Below are 21,475 nucleotides of genomic sequence, written 5' to 3'. Positions count from 1 at the left end.
ATGGACCCCAGGGGGCCAGCCCTCAAGCCTTTCCAGCAGCCTGAGAAACCTGGTCGTGTCCGCCGTCGGAAGACCAGGCGGGAGCGTAACGAGGCCCTGGTGGGCAGTCGCCGGTCATTGGCCCATCAGGATCCTGCCGTGGCCAGTCGGGATCCACATGTGGTTCTCCGGAATTCTGTGGCGCCTGCTGCCCCCAAGCTCGTGGTCATAACCCAGGGGCGCCTGAGCCGGGAGCACGGGGGTCTCTTCAGCCACGAGGTGAAATCTCTGGACGTGGCACGGCTGCTTAGCAGTGGGTCCCTAGAGTCAGGCACCCCTGCACTCCCCACCAAGTCCTCCCCAAGCCCAGGCAGGGCCCAAGAACCAGCCCCACCGTCAAGGGGCAAGGAAAACCAAGTGCCTGGAGCCTCGGGCCCAGGCCCACCCAGTCCCCCCCAGCTCCCTGGCTTGGGGCAGCTGCTGGGGGAGCTGCAATGCCAGCTGATTCTGCCACAGGCCTTCCCCAGGAGGAACCTAGTACAAGAGGCCAGGGATGCCATCGTGGGCACCTTACAGGCCTGCCATGGCTGTGTGCCTGACCTTAGTCTGGTGCTCCGGGGCTGCCAGCCACACTTGCCAGGTGAGCTCACCTCCTGCCCCCTGAGCTTCCTTTTCTTTCGTCTGCTCTATCTCAGCTGTGCCCCATGCTTCTTTCCTCTGTGCCAGGGACCAAGCCTAGGGGCCCTGAGAGACAAAGGATGACATCCTCCTGGATCAACAGCCCTGAGGAGGCCCCGGGGGAGGGGAGGCAGAGGAGGCCAGAGGGGACAAAGGAGCTCACCTTCGCAGTGCCTCACACCTCCGGCACTCCTACTGTGTACCCGGTGAACCTGGCACCACCTAAAGGTCCCTGGCCACCCCCATTGTCCTCGTTGCCTTCACCATCTGGGGCGGCCTGCGGCCCCCCAACAGCCTTTGATCTGCTGAAAAGCATCTGGCTGGTAGACACACCTCCCCCTCCCCGGCCCTGGGGGATTGGCCCGCCACAACCCCTGCCTCAGCCACCATCACCCTTGTTGTCCCGAACCTCTGCCCTGGACTGGAGCCCCAGCCCCCCTGCCCCACTGCCCAGCCTCTCCTGGGTGGTGGCCCGGAGCAGCCCAGAGGCCTGGTGCTTTCCACCCATGAGACTGTACTGAGCAGGCTGAGGCTGGGTTGGGGGAGGGAATCCCATACTCTGGTCACTTCAATAAAGTACCTTCCTCATGATCCTCTTGGTTTTTAGTGAGTGGCTGGCCCAGGAGAGCAGCTTTTCCTAGCTCTGAGTTCTGGGTCCAGGGTGGAGGGGAAGGTACTGTCACTTGTCGCCTTCCTAAGGCCCAGGGGCCTTCAGTCAGTCTAACACGTCCACCCACTGAGGCCAACTATGTGTTCAACTCTGAGCTCTGATAATGCTGGGGCTCCAGAGTGAGTGAGACTGAGGCTGTGTCCCCAGGGGACTCCCAGTACAGTGGTGAACACAGACAGTTTCAGCCCTAGTGGTTGCATCTGGGAGAGAGAGAGGTGCAGGGGCTGAGGGAGTCCAAGGAGGGAGTCATGACTGCCCTGCTGATGAGGGAGTTGATATAAGACCCTTGTATTTTTTAAGTTTGGTAGAAACTTGCTAGTAGAGAAGGAAAAGAATATTTCAGGCAATCTAGAAATGCTCTTCTGTGGAACAGCACGTGCAAGGCCTGGTGGAGGGCAAATAGGGGATGTGGGACCATTTTCATTCACCTTATATCCCTAGGTCATGCTGGGATCTAGAGTGAGTCACGTCTGGGCTCTGCCTATGAGAGGCTTCTGGTCTGGTGGGCACAGGAACAGTGTGTGTGCAGGATCCGGGCAGGAATGGCACATGAGGCCTGGATATGGCGACAGACTTTTTTCTTTGGGCTACAGTATATTTAACATTTTAGAATCAGTTATGTACTGTTACAAACCAGTGTGCTTGATTTGAAAAAAAAAAAAAAATTCTGGCTTCTCTCTCAAAATAAAAAAAGAAAGGAAAGAGAGAAAGAAAGGAAGGAGAAAGGAAGGAGAGAAGGAAGGAAGGAGGGAAGGAGGGAGGGAGGGAGAGAGGCAAGGAGAGGGAGGGAAGGAGGAAGGAAAGAAACCTGGCAGCAGACCTACTATCCCTCCTGTTAACAACTGGCTGAAGCCAAGTAGCAGAGGCTCCTTTTTTGTGGGGTCCACATTCTCCTTTGAAAGCATTTCACACATTTACGTTTCCTGCTTGGCCTCCTGACTTAGAAAGTTTTTTAAAATGATATTTTGAGGAGCAGCAGATTTTCTGCAGTGGAGGGGGAGGGATGAAGCTGGAAATGTGTTGGAATCTGATCAGGAAAATGAAGCTGAGGGGCTTGGACTGTACTCTGTAAAGCTTTTCCAGGGCTCCCCATTGCCCACAGGGAAACCATAAAGTCAGTACCAGGGTGTAGGGGACTGGACTGGGAGGTCACACAGCTGTGACTTGGCTGAGGTTTTATGGGAAGGAAGTGGCAATGCTGGGATTTGAGCCCAAGCAATTGATTTCAGTTTGCTTGTGGGTTTCTCACAATACCACCTCTTCTGCCTCACAGCAGCTGGTTTCAGACCCTGGTAAGCAGTGACAGGGCAGGGTCAGGCAGCAGGGTGTAGTGGTTGTGGCTGAAGGCTCTCTGCCACCTCGGAGCTGTGTGACCCAGAACAAGTGGTTTGCCTACTCTGTGCCTCTGTGTCTCTGTAGGCACTTCACAGAGTGCATGGAATTTGTGGTGGTCACAGATGGTGATGGCTGTTATGGGGGCGGGGCTGGGCAGTCAAAGAGCAGTTTGGGGACTAAACTGGGGGGAGGTCAGGACAGAGCTGGGGCCTGGGGGTTGTGGGCCATCCTGAGATGGCAGTCTGGAGGAGGATACTTGGCTTGGGGGAATGTGAGTTCACTTTAGGACACGGGGAGCTGGAGGTACCAAGGAGATTCCCAGAGGGGAGGACTGAGGCTGCGGAGGCGTGGAGAGGACGGGAAAGGGGCGTCCCCTCCCACGGGGATTGGGAAGGGTCCAGGCCGGGTCATCCTGGAGGAGGGGGCAGGGAACGCGGCTCCCGGCGGCCCCTTTAATCGGGGGCGCGCGCCAGCCGGCCCGCGCGCTCTCGCCGCCGTCGCCGGGCCGGAGTGGGAGCCGGAGCGGAGCCCGAGCTGGGGCCGGAGCGGGTGGAATGGAGCCCCCGCGCGCGCCCGCTCTGCGCCGCCTGCTGCTGCCGCCGCTGCTACTCCTGCTGCTGCCACTGCCCCCCCGCGCCCGGGCCAAGTATGTGAGGGGCAACCTCAGCTCCAAGGAGGTGAGCGCGCCGGGCCCTCCCCTGCCACCCGCCGGGCCCCCGAGGGACGAGAGGGAAGGGAGGGGGCAGGTCCCGCCCCGCCCCCTGCCGCCTCTCCCGGGCGGTCTCTGAGTGCTGCGCGGGGGGTGGGGTGGGAGGTGGGCAGGCACAGTGCGGGACTGGGTCTGGGTTGAGGCTGAGGGGGGGCCATTGGGTCGAGAGGAGACTCGGGGACATTGAGGTCAGAGTTGGGCGAGGAGGGGGGCCGGGTTGGGAGAGTCGGAGTTTGGGGTGGGGGTGGGGGACGCCGAGGTGGTGCTGAAGGGACAGCACTTTCACTGCGCATTGAGCCTGAGTTCACACTCCTGTTCAGGACCAGGAGAGGGCCGTTTGGAATACTCCCCAGCACCTGATGGTCTCTGGGACCACCGTGAGGGCGTGTGTGGGTAATTAGAGGAAAGCCAGTGGGATGGTATCCCTGATGCAAGGTGTCCAGGATGGGGATCTGGCCCTCCAGGGTCTTTCTCAGGCACCTGGCAAATGGGAGAAGTGTTTGAAAGGAGGCGAAGAAACTTGGGGGTGGGGGCATCTGAAGGAGGAATCCTGGAACCAAGGTGAAAGGATCACAGAAGAATTTTGGAGGTGACTTGGTCCCCTTATGCTTCTTGGGAAACCAGGTATTACAGGGTAGGGAAGAAAAGTTGGGGGGGTGTCTGTGGAGTCGAGAGTTCTCAAGGGACTCAGAAGAGGGTCTGAGTGGGCCTCTTTTCCAGGACTGGGTGTTCCTGACGAGATTTTGCTTCCTCTCGGATTACGGCCGACTGGACTTCCGTTTCCGATACCCTGAGGTGAGCCTTCCCCAAGCACTCACCATGCTAAGGCTGGATGCTCCCTTGGCTTCCCAAGGCAAGGGTTACCCCAGCTCCCTATGCTCCCCCAACCCCCCAAATTTTTGGGTCTGCAGGCCAAGTGCTGTCAGAACATCCTCCTCTATTTCGACGACCCATCCCAGTGGCCAGCTGTGTACAAGGCAGGGGACAAGGTGAAGTCTGTGAGGAGGGTGTAGGGGAGGAGGGATAAGGTCAAAGCTAGCCAAGGAGTGACCATGGCCCTGCCTCCCCTAGGACTGCCTGGCCAAGGAGTCAGTGATCAGGCCAGAGAACAACCAGGTCATCAACCTCACCACCCAGTATGCCTGGTCAGGCTGTCAGGTATGGGCCCAGTCTGGGGGAATGGGCAGGTGCTGGAGGTCAAGGGCCAGGGGGAGGCACAGGCAGGCTTCAGCCTTCTTGCTCTTCCCCAGGTGGTGTCAGAGGAGGGAATACGCTACCTGAGCTGCTCTAGCGGCCGCAGCTTCCGCTCAGTGCGTGAAAGGTGGTGGTACATTGCACTCAGCAAGTGTGGGGTAAGGGGCTGGGCCGGCCACCGGGGCCTGCCTTCTCCTCCTTGCCTTCCTGCCGACCCCCTCCCTGCCCAGGGCCCCCCTTAGGCCTCCACACTCCCCACAGGGAGATGGGCTGCAGCTGGAGTATGAGATGGTCCTCACCAATGGCAAGTCTTTCTGGACACGGCATTTCTCTGCTGATGAGTTTGGTGAGCATATGGGGATCGAGGATCTTTTGTGGGAGCCTGTTGAGGGACACCCATCCTGACTGCATGGTTTCCTCCTTCCACCAAATTGGCAGGGATCCTGGAGACAGATATGACTTTCCTTCTCGTCTTCATCCTCATCTTCTTCCTCTCCTGTTACTTTGGATGTGAGTCCAGCACATGGGGTGTGGGGGAGAGATGGGGGAGGGGAAACCAGGTTGGAGGAGATGAGCTGCTCTCCCTTCCTGCTGTGTACAGCCTTCCCCTACCCTCCTTCCAGATTTGCTGAAAGGTCGTCAGTTGCTCCACACGACTTATAAAATGTTCATGGCTGCAGCAGGAGTGGAGGGTGAGGTTTAGAGTATTGCAACGTTTGAGTTCTGTGGGAGGAGGGCCTTAGGGCTCACATACCTGGGCCTAAGCAAGGAGGGGCTGGGGACCTGGACTCCTGGGCCCTGGGAGAGGAGGGGCTGGGGGCCTGGACTCCTGGGTCAGAGGGAGGAGGGGTCTGGGGCCTGGACTCCAGAGTTTCCTAGGAGGTCAGTGAGAATAAAGGGTCTAGAATCCTGATGGGGGTGAAGAAAGAGTTTTGGTCATCTGGATCATAGTGTTAGGGAACAGTGATGCCCTAAAGCTGCTTTCTGTCCTTTCCTCTCTCTGCCCATCCTCCCCTCAGTCCTGAGCCTCCTGTTCTTCTGCATCTACTGGGGCCAATATGCCACTGATGGCATTAGCAATGAGAGTCTGAAGATCTTGGGTGAGAATGAAGTGGACCCGGGAGGGTGCCGGGGCTGCTCTGCAATTTGAGCCCTGTGTCTGAGCTGCCCTCTCCTCCCTCCTACCAGCCAAGCTGCTCTTCTCCTCCAGCTTCCTCATCTTCCTGCTGATGCTCATCCTTCTGGGGAAGGGATTCACGGTGACACGGTGCCCAGGCTGGGGCGGGAGGGACCACTGTCGGGGGGTGGTGGCTGGGCTAGGGAGCAGGGCAGAGATTGGGCTGGGGGGGTGGCTGCCCCCTCCTCTCTTGACGGCCCCCACCCCTGCTGTCCCCCCTCACGGCCTGCCGCCAGGGGCCGCATCAGCCACTCGGGCTCGGTGAAGTTGTCTGTCTACATGACCCTGTACACCCTCACCCACGTGGCGCTGCTCATCTATGAGGCCAAGGTGAGTCCTGCCTGCCACTGCTCAGGCTCTGCCCCATCCTCCTCGCCCTTCAAAGCTTTTGGTGGCCTCTTCCACCTGTCTGCTAGCCCTTCCCCACATCGCGCTCTTCCTGGCTCTCTCTCTCCCACTCTGTGGTTTTCCGCCTTCCCATCTGTCTAAGTGCATTCCTCCCCTCTTCACCATCTCTGAGTAGCTCTCTTCCTCCTCCCTCTGTCTCTCACTGTCTGTCACATTTAATGCTCAGTGTCGTGATTAAGTTCGGGAGTCACACAGACCTGGATTCCGCTCTGGTTCTCCCACTTCCCAGCTGGCTAACCTTGGCTGATGGCCCCCCTCTCTGGGCCTGTTTCCTCTTCTGTAAAATTAGGAGGATCTTACCTACCCCAGGGGACTTCTCTAAGGCTTTATATCACCTTGACTTTGGCCGAAAGTCTTCCTGCTTAGCTTCAGTTTCCCCTTCAGTGAAGTGGGGTGAAAATAAGACCTATTTCATCAAGTTGATGCAAATGGAAAAGCTTACACGTGGTGCTGTTTAGCCCCCTGTGTTGGGCCCATGGTAGCAGATATATTCTCTATCTTTTCGCCCTCTCTCTCTACTTCTATATGCTTTCATCTCTCTCTCTCATTCTCCTGCTGCTTCTCTCCCGACCAAGTACCTCTGCCCCTTGGGTACCTGAGGGTGGGGTCTGGGGTCCCTGTGTGGAGGGTTGGAGGCCAGGGCTATGACCAGCCTTCTCCCTTGGGTCCAGTTCTTTGACCCGGGCCAGGTACTGTACACGTATGAGTCGCCAGCGGGCTACGGGCTCATCGGGCTACAGGTGGCAGCTTACGTGTGGTTCTGCTATGCCGTGCTCATCTCCTTGCGCCACTTCCCAGAGAAGCAGCCCTTTTATGTGCCCTTCTTTGCTGCCTACACCCTCTGGTGAGACGTGCTGGGGCCCCAACCTGTCCCTGCCTTCCCTGGCTTCTCAGAAATGGCTCTTCCCGACTCAAACCCTCCTCTTGGAGGCAGACGGGCTTTCAAGTTAGGCAGCTGTCACCAGAGTCTGCCACTTACTCACTTTGTAACCTGGAAATAATTACTCTCCCATAGTGAAAAAAAGAGTGCCTCAGGTTACTTGCCCATAAAGAAAGGTTGTCAGGGGTATCTCCTGCAAAGGGTTATCTTGAGTCTGCATAGGGCAACAGATGAGGGCTTCGAGTCCGGCACATAGTAAATGTCCAATAAAAGCTAGTTGTGATATTTTTTATTCAACATAACACAGCAGCAAAGTAGATGGATTCTAAGCCAGATTGCCTGGGTTTAGACCCAGTTCTAAAGCTTGGAAACTGTGTGACCTTATACAAGTCAATTAAATTCTCTCTGCCTCGGTTTCCTCACCTGTTTAATGGGGATGGAAGTTGTACCTGCCTTATAGAGTCACTGTGAGAGTTAGATGAGTGTATATATGTGAAATGCTTAGAAACAGGTCTGGCATGCAGTAAGTCTTTAATTGTTTTTATCATATGTTAATTCATTCATCAAACATCTATAGATTTCCTATCAGGTGCCAGGATTGGGGTGGGATAGAACTGAGTTAAATTCAACCTACTCCTTGCCTCCCCCCCCCCAAATTTCCCATGCCAGTGGGATTCCTGTCTCGTTTTAACCTCTGGCTTCTGAAGGTCACACTGGCTTCCCTCCAGTTTGGGACCCACTTGGGACCTATGTGTGTGCATAGCAGGGTATTTGGGGCCATGGGGTGGGGTGGAAGGCAGGGCCAGTGACTCTACAGACCCAATACCTCCCCTTCAGGTTCTTTGCAGTTCCGGTCATGGCCCTGATCGCCAACTTTGGGATCCCCAAGTGGGCCCGGGAGAAGATTGTCAATGGCATCCAGCTGGGGATCCATTTGTATGCCCACGGCGTGTTCCTGGTGAGGCTGGGCATCCAGTTGGGGATGGGAAACCAATGGGTGGAGGATGCATGAGGCTCTCCACGCCTGAGCTGCCTGAACCTTCTGTTCTGAGCTCTTGATCCATTTCCTTCACTTCATCCCTTTAGTCATTCAATAGACACTTACTGAGAGCCTGCTGGGTTCTGGCAGGCTGTTCCACTGTATCCCCCAGAGTCCACCCTCTTCTATTCCTCTCTCCCACTTTTGTGTCCTGGCCTCTTCCCCCAACCCCACCCTCTTTCTTTGCCCCCCTCCCCATTTCCATCCTGACCCTGTGTCCCTAGACTCTCACTCTTCCCTTCTGTATCCCCACTGCCTTCCCTAAGCCCCTTGGTCTCTCCTCCCCCCCCCCCATTCTTCCATCTCTGCTGCTCTATCACAGGAAGAAGCAACTGGGGTGGGTCAGGCTGGGGCTTCAGGGGGCCTAAATCTGAATGGCAGCAGAGGGTTTGAGCACCAAACCTCTTCTTTGCCTTGGTTTACATCCTGTCTGGCCTTCTGGCTGACAGTTCTTCTATCCATCTATCCATCCATCCATCCATCCATCCATCCACCATTCAACGGACACCTGTCTCAAACCAGCCTCTGTTTCATGTTGGGAACACTCACGTGCATTTATTTCGTCCTCTTGTTTAAATGGCAGAGCAACCCCAGACAGGATGGATAACCATCACTGAACCCACTATACAGAGAGGGGAAGCTAAAGCCCAGAGAAGGGAGGTGACCTGCCAGGCTCCATGGCCTTTGGTGGTGGGGGGCAGGGGGACTTTGAACCCAATCCTTCTCCAGCAGACCACAAGATCTGGCATAAGAAGGAATCACACAGGGAAATAGGCATTGCTGAAGACCCCGGCTCCTGACTCAAGGGGTCCACCATGTATTCTTTGCAGGGAATATACTGGGCCACTGACGGAGGGGGCCAGGTCCCGCATGTTCTACCCTAGAACCTTAGGTACAGACTCACTTTCCCGGGACAGTCCCTCTTGAGGCTCTGTTCCAGGAAGTCACAAAGAGACAGATAGAGGAGAAATGCTGAGAACCCACCATGTGCCAGGCTCTGCACCAGTGGTTTTCATTTCCACCCTCTCTTCATCTTTCCAAGTAGGCACTGTAACCCCTTTTCTGCAGTGAGGCTCTGGGAGTTTAATCAATGTGTCCCAGATCCCACACTCAGTGAGCTGTGGGGCTGGGAGGTGGGGTGCCCTTTCTGTTATACTTAACCTTCAACCAGTTTCCTTCCTAAAAATGCTCGTGTTAGCTCAGCACAGCTCCACCTCTGGCACTCTGCTGTTCTTCGGTTTCAGCTCCTTGTTCACTTATTCAGCAACTACCGTAGAGGGACTGTGCTGGGCTCCCGTGTTGCAGTGCTAGGGTCACACCCGGTCCCTGCCCTCGTGGCCTGCCAGCTAATTCAGGAGACATCTCTGCATTCAACCAATATTTCTTGAGAGCTTGTATGTGTCAGGCACTGTTCTAAAGGTATTGGGGATTCAGCAGGGAAGAGAACAGTCAAGTACCTGCCCTCATGGAGCTAACATTCTGGAGTCTGTCAGTTGCTGTCCAGTTGAACTCCCTGTGTTTATGAAAATATTCTACAATCTGTGCTGTCCCACACAATAGCTACTAACTACATGTGGCTATTGAGCGCTTAAATGTGGCTAGGGTGACTGAGAAATGAAAGTTTCAGTTTAATTTTGATCAATTTAAATTTAAATAGCCACATATAACTAGTAGCTATCATACTAGACAGAGTAGGATGCTGACGCTTAAAGTGATAACTGGCTGATCAGGGCTCTGATGGAGGAAGCATCGGCAGAGTAGCAAGAGTTGTGATGGACTGGAAAGGTTAGAGGCCAGGGTACTGCGAGAGCTCAGAGGAGGCGCCGAAGCCAGTTGAAGGGTTTCGGGGAAGCGGGGATGTCAGGTGAAGGGGAATCCTCAGGGCCTCATGTTTATGGAGGCAGCCTGAGGCCTGGACAGTCCTTCTCCAACCTGCGCCTGCCCTTCGCCCCAGATCATGACACGCCCTTCGGCGGCCAACAAGAACTTCCCGTACCACGTGCGCACGTCGCAGATCGCCTCGGCCGGAGCCCCAGGCCCCGGAGGAAGCCAATCCGCAGACAAGGCCTTCCCGGAACACGTCTACGGGAACGTGACGTTCATCAGCGACTCGGTGCCCAACTTCACGGAGCTCTTCTCCATCCCCCCGCCCACCTCCTGCGTAAGCCCCGCGGCCCCGGCGCCGGAGGAGCTGCTGGCGCCGCCCCTGGAGTACTTGACCCCGCTCCCGGCCCCTCCACCGCCCTCCACGTCCAGGCGCCTGAGCCCACCCCCTGCCTTTCGCACCCCCAGCGCCCCAACGCCGCGCCGCGACCATCCCCCGGCGCCCGCGCCCACCTTGCCAGACTGGGTCCTGGCGCTGTTGCGTACGCCCCCTCGGACACCCCGCGCGGTGCCCCCGCCGCCGGCGGCCTTCCGCGGTTCTCCCCCGCCTCCCCGGCCGCCGCCGGAGTTCGACCGGCGCACCCCGACGCCGCCCCTTGAGTACCTGGCCCCACTGTCCAGGCGCCCCTGACTGACACCTGCACCCACACCTCGGGAGGGGGGATCATCGGGGGAAGAGGGACGGGCCTTCGGGGCCGCATCTGCCCCCCGTGGGTCCTGGACGGCCTCTGACCCTGACCCCCCTCCCAGGCCGGGAAGCAGGTGGAGGAGACAGCGGTGGCGGCGGCGGTGGCCCCGAGGGGCCGCGTGGTGACCATGGCCGAGCGGGGCACGGCCTCCCCGCCCCCTTCCTCTCGGTTCCCCAAGGCGGCCGACCCGAGCTGGGATGGCCCGACGCCACCCTACCAGCCGCTCGTGCCCCAGACAGCGGCGCCGCACACCGGCTTCACCGAATACTTCAGCATGCACACGACCGGGGGCACCGCACCCCCGGTCTGAGTACCCCTGCCCGCGCCTGCCCCATGGGCCGCGCGCCGGGCCCCGGCCGGGCTCCGGATCCCCGCTCTATCCCGGCCCCAGGGCTCTGCCAACCCCGGCCTTCCCAAACCTCCCCACCCCGCGCGCCCAGGTAGGGGTGCGTAGTGTCCCGCTCCCGACCCCTTCCCCCGACTCTTGTGCCAAACGGTCCCGCGGGAGCCGCTCTCCCCGTCCCCTCCCTCAGCCCCTGCCCCGAGCGGCACCGGATTCTGGGCTCCCGCTGTTCCGTGACCTCCGGCCCCCTGGCCCCCTCCGAGACCTCTGACCCCGCCGGACCCCGGAAAACCAGTGACGATCGCCGGGACCCTGCCTGTGACTCTCCAGGACTCCGCGACCCCGAGCCACCGCTCCCGGGACGGATGTTGTGAAGCTAGTCTCGACTCATACCTTCCCTTGGGATCTCTGTGACCTAGCACCCGTACTCTGTTCACCCTATCTCCATCCCGAAGGCCCTCCCTCAGGTCCTTGGCAGAAAGACTTATTTCCCCTTCTTGCCAAAATAAAGAGGATTCGTTGAGTTTTTATCTTTAAGATGGGCTCTTCTACATCTTGACAGTGCTCAGAGACGGGGCTGAGCAAGAACCGTTCCAGGCTCGGGACCACAGTGCGCCCAACTGTGAAATGGTATCTTGGGAGGGGCCTGCATAACCTGACCTTTTGTTGACCCAGAATCTGGGAACCCTGAAAATATGAATCATCATCTAGCAGTGTCCTCTTACTGTACGGCTTCTTTATTTTTACCTTCTCTTCCCCAGTTAGGGGTAGAGGCGCCCTCCAGTGGCCGACGGTTCGCTCAGCCACCTGCGCCGGGAGTTCGGGTTACGATTTTAGCACTGCGCATGTGTGATTCTCACTTCACTAGCCAAGGAGGTCACTGCTGCGCATGCGTTTAGGAACAAATGGGCGGGGAAGTTTCCGGAAGTCTCCCTCTGTGGAGGGGTGGGATTGGGTGCTTCGCAGTCCTCCCAGGGCCGCTCTGACCTGCGTCTCCGCGACTCTCGCCTCCTCTCCGTAGTCCCTCCCATCGCGGCCACTCGGCCCCCACCCTCTCGCCCTCCAAGCGGGTCTTCCTGGAGCCGCTCTGGCCCGAGCGTCCCTTCATCTTTCTCATCTGGCTCCTCCGGCTCGGAAGGGAGGCGCGGGTGGGTGAGCAAGGGAGTTCGTCTGTGGTGTCCAGGCCTGAGCCCCTGAAGACTGACTCTGCCCTGGGCACCCGCTCGCGCCCCGCCCCTGGCTGGAGGGGCGTCTCTCCCGGAGGACCTTCCGGGCCAGGCCAGGCCCGCACTCTATGTAGGCCCCCGCCGAGCTGTAGAGCCCTTCGCCCACTGGGGACCCAGTGGTCTATAAGGTCCCTTTCGGCCTGCAGCGGCCCGTTTATGGGGTCAGCCAGCGTATGGGGGCCCATGTCTATGAGGGACTCCCGTGGCCCCTAGGGGTCTGCCCCGTACGTAACGACCCCATTTACAGGTTTTTCCATGGGTCTATAAGGGCCCACCCCTCGGTTTCCAGAGCCCACCAACAGCGGCGGTTCCCTTCGCGGGGACAGCGACTCCTGGACCTCCCTGGTCTACAAGGCCATGTCCCATCTATAGAGGTCGCATTTGCAGGTCTTCAAACCGGGTGGAGGGGCTTCTCCGGGTCTTTAGGACCCGTCCCTCTGTAAGGGTCAGTGCTGGAGGCAGCGATGGCCCTGGGCCGGGCTCTGGCTGCGGCGCTGGCTCTATCTTTTTCCGTGCTGTGGCCGCTGTCCCCTGGGGCCCGGGCAGGGGACTGCAAGGGACAGCGGCAAGTGCTGCGGGAGGCGCCAGGCTTCGTGACAGATGGTGCGGGCAACTACAGCGTCAATGGCAATTGCGAGTGGCTCATCGAGGGTGAGTGGGGCCGTGTGGGTCACACACTGGCTGGTGCGCTAATTCATTCATTTGTGCAGTCTTGCATCCACTCACCATGTTCCCGGAACCGGTTCTGGTGCAGGCCCTTTGCTCTAAAATGCAGCCAGCCTAGGCCTTGCCTTGGAAGGCCTTGAAGTCTGATGGGGGAGTTGCACCCGGACGCAGATGGACAATTACAAGCCAGAAGCATCAGTGAGGGGTGTTCTGAGTAACTGTTAGAAACTCAGGCTCTGAGCCCAACCACCTGGCTTCACGTTTGGGTTCCACTTTTTACTAGCTTTGTGAATTTGGGCAGGTGGCTTCCTTCCTCTGAGGTTCGGCTTTCCCTCCCTGCAAGTGTGGGTAGTGATAGTACTCCCCTCGTAGGGCTGTTGGACTTAAGTGAGAACAGGTATTTACTGTGCCTGGCACATAATAAATGCCCAGTAAATGGTCTTAGGGTTATTAGTGTTGTCCTTTTTAAAGTACTTCAATAAAAGCATTTTTTTCAGTCATTCATGTGCCAGACATTGTCTTTGCCTCTGGGACATAGCAGAGACCTCCACAGCCCCAGCAATCCCCGATGACTTGGGGCTTGGAATCCAGTGGGGGAGGCAAACATGTTAACAGACAGTCCAGTCCAGAGTGGTAGGGGCTGTGATAGAGGAACCCCACGGGCCTGGGGAGCCCAGAGGAGGTGCCTGACCTGTTGGGTGGGAGAGAGCAGAGAAGGCTTCCTGGAGGAGATGTCTGAGCTGAGACCTAAAGGACCAATAGGAATCAGCCAGGAGGAGGAGAAAGTCATTCCAGGAAGCGGGAACAGCCTGTTCAAAGACCCCATCTCTACCCTCCTGGGATCCCAGTCTAGTGGGGGAAACAAACCCACCCCCAGGGAGTGGGAATCCCAGGGATGACATCTGACTCAGCCTGGGCTATACCTGAGACCAGAGGCATGTGCAGGAGAGAGCAAAAGGGCATTCCAGGTAAGGAGAATAGCCTGTGCAAAGGCCTGGAAACAGGAGGATATGATGCTTTTGAGGAACTAGAAATCCGTATGCTAGGACACAGAATCCAAGAAGACAAACAATGAGCCAGAGGCTGGAGGGTTGGGAGGAAGCAGGTGGTATAGGACCTTGTGAATTTTTTTTCTCGGTACGTGGGCCTCTCACTGTTGTGGCCTCTCCAGTTGCGGAGCACAGGCTCCGGACGCGCAGCCTCAGCGGCCATGGCTCACGGGCCCAGCCGCTCCGCGGCATGTGGGATCTTCCCAGACCGGGGCATGAACCCGTGTTCCCAGCATTGGCAGGCGGACTCTCAACCACTGAGTCACCAGGGAAGCCCTGACCTTGTGATTTTTGAGCTGTGTCCTGAGGGCAATAGGGAGGTGGAAGAGAAATCCCAGGCAGTGGCTGGAGAAGTCCAGGAAGGCTCCCATGGCAGTGGATGAGGAGCTGGCCTCCAGGGAGAGGTGGGAGTCCCCCAGAGGAGGTCCTGGGCAAAGACCAGAGGTGTGACAGGGTCTGAATCGTGCAGGGCCTCCTTTTGCAGCCTTTGGAGATTGGTCTTTGTCTGGGGACACTGGGCATCTATGGAAGGTTCTGAGCAGCGGAAAGACATGATTTAATTTACGTTTTAGAAGATCTCTATGGCTGTTGTGTGGGGTATGGATGAAGCATGTTTTTTGGGGATGAGTGTGTTTGTCCCCATCTTGGGGGCCATTCCTGTCTAGGGGTTGAGAAGAGGATGGGAAGTGTGTGTATGTGTTAAAGGTATAAATCATTCTCTGGCCTTTAAGAGCTCCAGCCTGGTTGGGGATGGACACAGACATTCAGCCCCCGGTGTGCTCAGGGCTGAGATGGAAGGAGGTGCAGGGTTGGGTAGTCGGGCCTAGGGGAGTGAGAAGACTCTGCTGGGGGTCACAGAGGAGGAGCCACCAGAGCAGTGCTCTGAAACATGCATAGGAGTTTACCGGGTGAGAAAAGGGAACAGCCTCTAGGAAGACAAAAGAGGGGCTGGTGGGCCTCCGAGCCGTGTCTAGGCTTGTCTGGTCTGGCTAAACTTGTTGGCTGGGAGGAGCGGAGGGCACCAGAAGGAGGGGAAGAAGGGCCTTGAATGTCATGCTGAGCATCTTGACTTTTCTCTTGGGATTGATGGGGAGCCAAAGGGGGATTTTGAGCAGGAATGGGGCGTTGCTCTCAGGCTGGGTGGGGGGTAGACTGGAGACTTGGTGTGCTAGTCTTGTGGGAGAGGATGAGTTCTGAACTGGGGCAGGAGCTAAGCGGGTGGAGAGGCACGGAGAACACTGAGAGATTTGTGAAGTTTCACCAGTGAGACTTGGGGGACCGATTGGCTGGATGTTGGGGAAAGAAGGAGTCCAGGAGACTACTGGACGCCCCTTGAGCTCCCATCCTTCCCAATGTCCATCACCTCTAAGAACCAACATGCTCCCCCATCTATTAAAAAATAAGCAACTCTCCCACTTACTTCTGTACCGTGTTCGCACTTCATTGTGCCCAGTCCTCATAACATCCTCGTGAATAAGAGGCATCTGTCTTTGAAAAGCAGGGGCATTTAGGATCAGATCTCTGTCCAGGATGGCTTGGGGGTTAGGCCCATGTTGGGCAGAAACAGGAGGACTTGAACTTAAGGTGGAACTTGGGGAAGGCAGATGGTGAGCCGGCCCCTGGTGGGCACTTGGCAAAGATGTGCTTGTTGTGATTCTAGGAACAGAGCTTTATAGTTTGGTTGAGGCTGGTAAGAGTCGGCGAGGTCTGGTTGCCTGGCCTGGCTGAATTGTTCTGCATTCTCCAGACCACAGCTCGGGGTCTACGTGTGATGTTCTTGGGGGCTCTGGCCAGAGCCTGAGGGAGAGCTGCCAACTTCAGTATTCTGTCTTGTGCATCTCTTCTTTCCTTCATCCAGTATTTCCTGAGCCCTTGCTCAATACCAGGCCCCGTGCTGGGCAATGTCGGGGAGGGATCCCCAAGATGAGTAGGCCCAGGCCCTGTCCTGTGGGCCTCCTAGGCTGCAGGGGAGACACACCTGGACACAGGTGGTCCTGGCCCAGAGGAATGAAGGTCGTATTAGAAAGTGAGAACCTAGAGGGGCACCTAACCCAGCCCGGGGGCATCAGGGAAGGCTTCTTGGAGAAGGTGGGGAAGTTTGCTGGCAGGAAGGGAGAATGTGCTCTAGACAGAGAGAGGAACTTCTGCACAGGCCCAGCTCCTGATAGAGCTGTAAGCCGTGGGGTGATGTGAGACAAGTTGAGACTCCAAACACCAGGTTAGGGAGCTGGACTTTCTCCTGGAGACGGTAGGGAGCCATGGAGGGCTTTTGAGCAGGGGAGGGTAAGGGCCAGATGTCGAGCTGGGGAGATCTCTCAGGGACCCATGTCAGCACAGGCCACGAAGGAGGCTGGATCAGTGGTCCTGGTGAGGGAGGACAAGGCCTGGGCTGGCATGTTAGAGTCACCATCTGGGATCTTCACACCAGCCTTGACGGCTGAGGAGAATTATCCCCATTTTACATCAAGGAAACTGAGGCCCAGAGAGCCCATGGAACTGGCGCAGGATCCCACAGCTCGTGAATAGTGGACGAGCATCTCCAGTGTGCAGATGGGTGTACTGAGGAGTATGGGTAGAGGGGCTGGCCTAGGGTCAGGAGCAGAGCTGGAACCCAGGTCTCCTAGTCTCCCTAGCCCACAAGCCTTCCCTGAGCCCCTAGTGTGAGATGTGGGATGAGAGAACCTTCTGCAACCAGGACCTGGCAGAGAGCAGGAAGAGCGACAGTGCTAGGAGTAGTAGCGTTATGAGGTGCTAGGCCTACCGTAAGCACTTCAGGTGCATTATCCATTACGGCCTCCCATGCGGTCGCAGTCAGACCAGTGGGGACTGCAGTCATCTGAACACTCACCTGGGCCGGGCGTCCAAGAAGGCTCCCTCACAGGGAGCCGGTTGATGCCGGCTGTCAGCTGGAAGCTCAGCTGGGGATGACAGCTGGGACGCCTACGCATGGCCCCTCCATGTGACTTTTCATAGCATGACAGCTGGGTTCTGAGAAGGAGTATTCTACGAGGCCCAGGTAAAAATTGCAGGCTTCCTCTGATCTAGCCTCGGAAGTCCCAGAGCATCACTTCTGGTTTGTATTGGCCAAGCTAGTCTCTGAGGCTCTTCCAGATACAAGGGGCTGGGAGTCAGCCATCATTTCCTGATGGGATTAGTGGCCAAGAAGTATGAATCGACCATAGTGATTATATCCCTATTTTACGGATGAAGAAACAGATCCAGAGAGGTTAGCTGACTTGCCCAAGGTCACACAGCTAGTGGCTAGTAAGTGGCAGAGCCAAGATTGGAGCCCAGGCAGTCTGGCTCCAGAGTCTGTGGCCTTAGCTACTATTCAATACAATAAACAGAGAGAAGAGACCCTGGGTGGGGGCAGAGAGGAGCTGTGGTGCTCCAAGTTTCAGTCTTTGGCCAGGGGGAAGAAAGGGACCTCTTCCCCTAGAGCTCTGTTGAGCCTGGAACAGAGGACCCTCACAGAGGCCCTTTTCCATCTGGGAGTATGCCTCTCTGCTCACGCCTGGACTGACCCTCAGGCTTGGGCATGTGTGAAGCTCAAGAATAAATGGGAAGTTCTGTGTGACCACTGGGATGGGGTTCCTCTCTCTGCACTCCAGTTTCCCCATCTGAATAGTAGGCGGTGTTCAGCCTGATCTCAGGGGTCCTTTCCAGGGATGATACTGTAATTTCTTCTTTGAGCTTCTGTCCCTCTTGCTGTCGCAGCTCTGACCTCCCTGGGCTGGGAGCCTGGGAGCCCTTGAAGGCAAGGCCCAGGTCTGACTCATCTTTGGGCCCCCATCCCAGTGTTACGAGGAGCAGGGCTTGGTTTTTGTGGGGGGGCTGCGTGGAGGCATGGGGAGAGGGTCCGCATCTGAGCCTGGCCCCCCTGTTCTCACTGCTCAGCCCCGAGCTCCCAGTACCGGATCCTGCTGGACTTCCTTTTCCTGGACACGGAATGCACGTATGACTACCTGTTCGTGTATGATGGTGACTCCCCCCGCGGGCCCCTGCTTGCCAGTCTGAGTGGGAGCACCCGGCCTCCGCCCATTGAGGCTTCCTCAGGCAAGGTTGGTGGGGCCTGGCTGCGGGGCTGTGGCTGGAGTGGAGTGTGCAGGACGGGGGGTAGATACACAGAGGGAAACAAAGGGCGGGGGGACTTGACATCAGTCAGAAGGATAGAGGGACAAAGAGAGGTGGAGAGAGACAAAGAAAGGAGATGGGGACCCCAGGTGGGGAGGGGGCAGGAGTGGACCCTCTCCCAGTCCAGCCCCAGAGCCCCACCCACCTTGTGCCTGCAGATGCTGCTGCACCTCTTCAGCGATGCCAACTACAACCTGCTGGGCTTCAATGCCTCATTCCGCTTCTCCCTGTGCCCGGGGGGCTGCTACAGCCATGGGCAGTGCCAGCCCCCAGGGGTGTGTGTCTGTGAGCCGGGCTGGGGGGGCCCTGACTGCGGCCTGCAGGAGTGCCCAGCCTACTGTGGCAGCCACGGCACCTGCGCCTCGGTGAGCCTGCCCCCAGCTGTGTTCCCCTGGGGCCCTGCCCTGTGGTCACAGCCACCACTCCCATGTCCTAGACCTGACTCTGCCCCTGCCTGAAACAACCCCTGCCGTCCCATCCTCTCCCATGATGCTGACCCCGCCAGGGACCCTGCTCCCTGCTACAGTTCTCTCTCTCCTTCCAGATCCCACTCCCCCAACCTGTTACTCCACTTCCACTCCACCTTCACTGGGGGCCCCTCCTCTGCCTGAGCTCACTCCCAACCTCACCTGTAGCCCACTTCTCACCTGTAAACCTGCATGCCTTCCTCGTGCCAGGCCTGACTCCACCCTCACACCCAGCCGCTCTGTCTGGCCTTGGGCCCCCAGCCATGACTTCTGACTTTTGACCACTGACCTTGGGCCTAAACCATGCATATCCAGCTTTGGGCCTGGGTCATGCCTTGAGCCCTCCCTGCCTTGACCTCCCCGGATCTGAGCTCTTCCAGCCCAGGCCGACATTGAGTTCATCAGTTTTTTTTCTCCAACCTGTCTTTCTGTCTTGTCCTCATTGTCCTTTCTGGGTCTTTTTCTTTTTCCTTTCCCTTTTTCTGTTGGTCTGTCTTCATTTCTCCTCTTCTCTGCCTCCCTCTGATTGTGTCTCTGTGTCCATCTCTTCCTCTGTCTGTTGGCCTGTCTCCTTCCTGTCTCTTTCTTTGCCTCTCTGTCTTTATTTTTCCATCCTCTCCTTTCCTGTCCATCTCTCTCCTCCGTTTTGCTCCATCTGTCTCACTCTGGCTCTCTCTCTGCTCCCTGTCTGTTTCTTTCTCTCTCTCTCTGTCCCTGCCTTTGTGTCCCCTTCCCCCCAGCCCCTGGGACCATGCCTCTGTGAGCCTGGTTTCCTGGGACGCGCCTGTGACCTGCACCTTTGGGAGAACCAGGGGGCTGGCTGGTGGCACAACGTGAGTGCCGGGGACCCCGCCTTCTCCGCCCGTATCGGGGCGGCTGGTGCCTTCCTGTCCCCACCGGGGCTGCTGGCTGTTTTCGGAGGTAAGCAGATGGGATATGAGTCTGGGGTCTAGAGGCCTGGCAGCCTGTGGCCAGGGCCTGAGACTGTCCACCTCTCCACAGGCCAGGACCTCAACAGGGCCCTGGGTGACCTCGTCCTGTACAACTTCTCTGCCAACACCTGGGAGCGCTGGGACCTGAGTCCTGCCCCGGTATGGACCCCACCTCTGCCCTGCCTGGAGGTGCCTGTCCACTCTGTCAGACCCAGCCAGGGCACCCCAGAGTGACCCCATCACCCTGCACACCCCTAACTCCCGCAGTGTGATACATGACCACCTACACCTCCCGCTTCTGCTTTTCTGTCTTTGATTTTCTTTCTTTTTCGTTTATCTGCCTTTCTGCATCTTACCTTTCTGTGTGTCTCCTGTCTCTCTTGGTCCATCTTTTGGTTTTTGTTTCTGACTCTTGGTCGTCTGGTCTCTCTCGGTCTCTGTGTCTCCTTCTCTCTGGGTTATACCTCTTACTCTCTCTACTGGTCTCTGTCATTTCTCCCTGACTCCGCCTTCTCTTATTGTGTTTCTCTGTCACATCTCTCTTTTTATTCGCATGTGTCTGTCTTTCTGGGTCCATCTCTCTTCTTTTCTCTCTTTGCATGTCTCTGTCTTTATCTCTGTCCCTCTCTCACTTTCTCTTTCTTTGTATCTCTGTCTCTCCATCTTGCCCTGTCTCTGCATCTCTCTCTGCCTTTCTCTTTCTCTGTGTCACCATCTGTTTCCCTCTCCATCTCCGTCTCCTGGTCTCTTCCTCACAGGCTGCCCGTCACTCCCACGTGGCTGTGGCTTGGGCCGGCTCCCTCGTGCTGATGGGTGGTGAGTTGGCTGACGGCTCCCTCACCAGTGACGTTTGGGCCTTTAGCCCACTGGGTGGTGGCCACTGGGAGCTTCTGGCACCAGCTGCTTCCAGTTCCTCAGGGCCGCCAGGCCTGGCAGGTCACGCAGCAGCCCTAGTGGACAGCATCTGGCTCTATGTGTCTGGTGGCCGCACCCAGCACGACCTCTTCTCCTCTGGCCTCTTCCGTTTCCGCCTCGACAGCACCAGTGGGGGCTATTGGGAGCAAGTGATTCCGGCAGGTGGGCGGCCCCCTGCCGCCACTGGCCATTCCATGGTGTTCCATGCCCCGTCGCGCGCCCTGCTGGTTCACGGTGGACACCGGCCCTCCACTGCCCGGTGAGTCACCTGGCCCACACCCCATGCCTTGCAGGGCCAGGCCTGGCCTAACACCCTGGGCCTTTATGCTTTAACGGTCTTTGCCCACTGATAGACCCCTGCAGTCATTCAGTCACCCCGTCTGTCGTTCATTCACTCATTTGTTTATTCACTCATTTACTCCCTGACTCACGCATTCTCTAGTCTGTCATTCAATCTCTTGGTCACTTGCTTCCCTACGCACTCCCACTCATCCAGTCATTTAACCAACCCCTGCTTGGTGTCTAGCCCTGGCTAGATTATGCAGGGAACCCAGAGATCAATCAAACCTGGGTCCTGCCCACGAGGAGCTTCTAGTTCTGAGGGGATATAAATCCAGTAAAGCCAGTCTCAACTGTGGGCCCAGAGGAGGGAGAGAGGCCCTTCCTGCCTCAAGCTCCTCCTCTTCCCCTCCCCTACAGGTTCTCTGTGCGGGTGAACTCCACCGAGCTCTTCCACGTGGATCGGCGCGTGTGGACCAGCCTGAAGGGCCGGGATGGGCTTCAGGGCCCACGGGAGCGGGCCTTTCACACAGCCAGTGTCCTGGGCAACTACATGGTGGTCTACGGTGAGGAGGCTCCCCGATCCCACCTACCTGCCTGCCTGCCAGGGGCCCAAGGCTGAGCTGAGGCTCCCTGCAGGGGTGTCCTCACCTCCCCCAGGCTTGCCAGCTGTGCCCCTTTGCTCCTTTCCCAGGGGGCAACGTGCACACCCATTACCAGGAGGAAAAGTGCTATGAAGATGGCATCTTCTTCTACCACCTTGGCTGCCATCAGTGGGTGTCGGGGGCCGAGCTTGCCCCTCCAGGAACTCCTGAGGGTGAG

General features: G+C 57.5%; 3 protein-coding genes across 5 annotated transcripts in view; all 3 read left to right on the top strand.

Moving 5' to 3' along the window:
• Nucleotides 1-1,178, top strand: PRR19 (proline rich 19; the record flags this gene model as incomplete). Its single annotated transcript, XM_082862203.1, has 2 exons — nt 1-619; nt 706-1,178. 2 exons carry the CDS (start codon nt 1-3, stop codon nt 1,176-1,178), a joined length of 1,092 nt encoding a protein of 363 aa, XP_082718329.1.
• Nucleotides 1,179-3,216: 2,038 nt separating this feature from the next.
• Nucleotides 3,217-11,442, top strand: TMEM145 (transmembrane protein 145; the record flags this gene model as incomplete). Of its 3 annotated transcripts, none has more annotated exons than XM_082862624.1 (15): nt 3,217-3,339; nt 4,092-4,166; nt 4,283-4,360; nt 4,443-4,529; nt 4,622-4,681; nt 4,827-4,911; nt 5,004-5,075; nt 5,189-5,257; nt 5,585-5,665; nt 5,754-5,832; nt 5,979-6,072; nt 6,822-6,994; nt 7,868-7,988; nt 10,024-10,230; nt 11,176-11,442. In XM_082862624.1, 15 exons carry the CDS (start codon nt 3,217-3,219, stop codon nt 11,254-11,256), a joined length of 1,485 nt encoding a protein of 494 aa, XP_082718750.1. The 3 variants fall into 3 exon arrangements, with proteins under 3 accessions (XP_082718750.1, XP_082718749.1, XP_082718748.1); XM_082862623.1 differs by having other exon boundaries at nt 4,622-4,723; nt 10,704-11,442; XM_082862622.1 differs by lacking the exon at nt 11,176-11,442 and having other exon boundaries at nt 4,622-4,723; nt 10,024-10,584.
• A 580-nt stretch (nt 11,443-12,022) lies between these two features.
• Nucleotides 12,023-21,475, top strand: part of MEGF8 (multiple EGF like domains 8) — a gene marked incomplete at its 3' end in the record, with an annotated part of 41,569 nt that continues 32,116 nt past the window's right edge. Inside the window, exons 1-8 of the mRNA XM_082862568.1 lie at nt 12,023-12,862; nt 17,824-17,987; nt 18,219-18,425; nt 19,268-19,448; nt 19,530-19,618; nt 20,218-20,633; nt 21,074-21,219; nt 21,348-21,470. Of these exons, the coding sequence (XP_082718694.1) occupies nt 12,676-12,862; nt 17,824-17,987; nt 18,219-18,425; nt 19,268-19,448; nt 19,530-19,618; nt 20,218-20,633; nt 21,074-21,219; nt 21,348-21,470 (1,513 nt within the window). The 5' untranslated portion in view covers nt 12,023-12,675. The remainder of the gene's footprint in view (nt 12,863-17,823; nt 17,988-18,218; nt 18,426-19,267; nt 19,449-19,529; nt 19,619-20,217; nt 20,634-21,073; nt 21,220-21,347; nt 21,471-21,475) is intronic.

The sequence above is a fragment of the Leucopleurus acutus genome, assembly GCF_964270905.1.
Source record: "Leucopleurus acutus genome assembly, chromosome: 20".
Lineage (NCBI taxonomy): Eukaryota > Metazoa > Chordata > Mammalia > Artiodactyla > Delphinidae > Leucopleurus > Leucopleurus acutus.
This window is presented reverse-complemented; position numbering and strand designations above follow the sequence as displayed.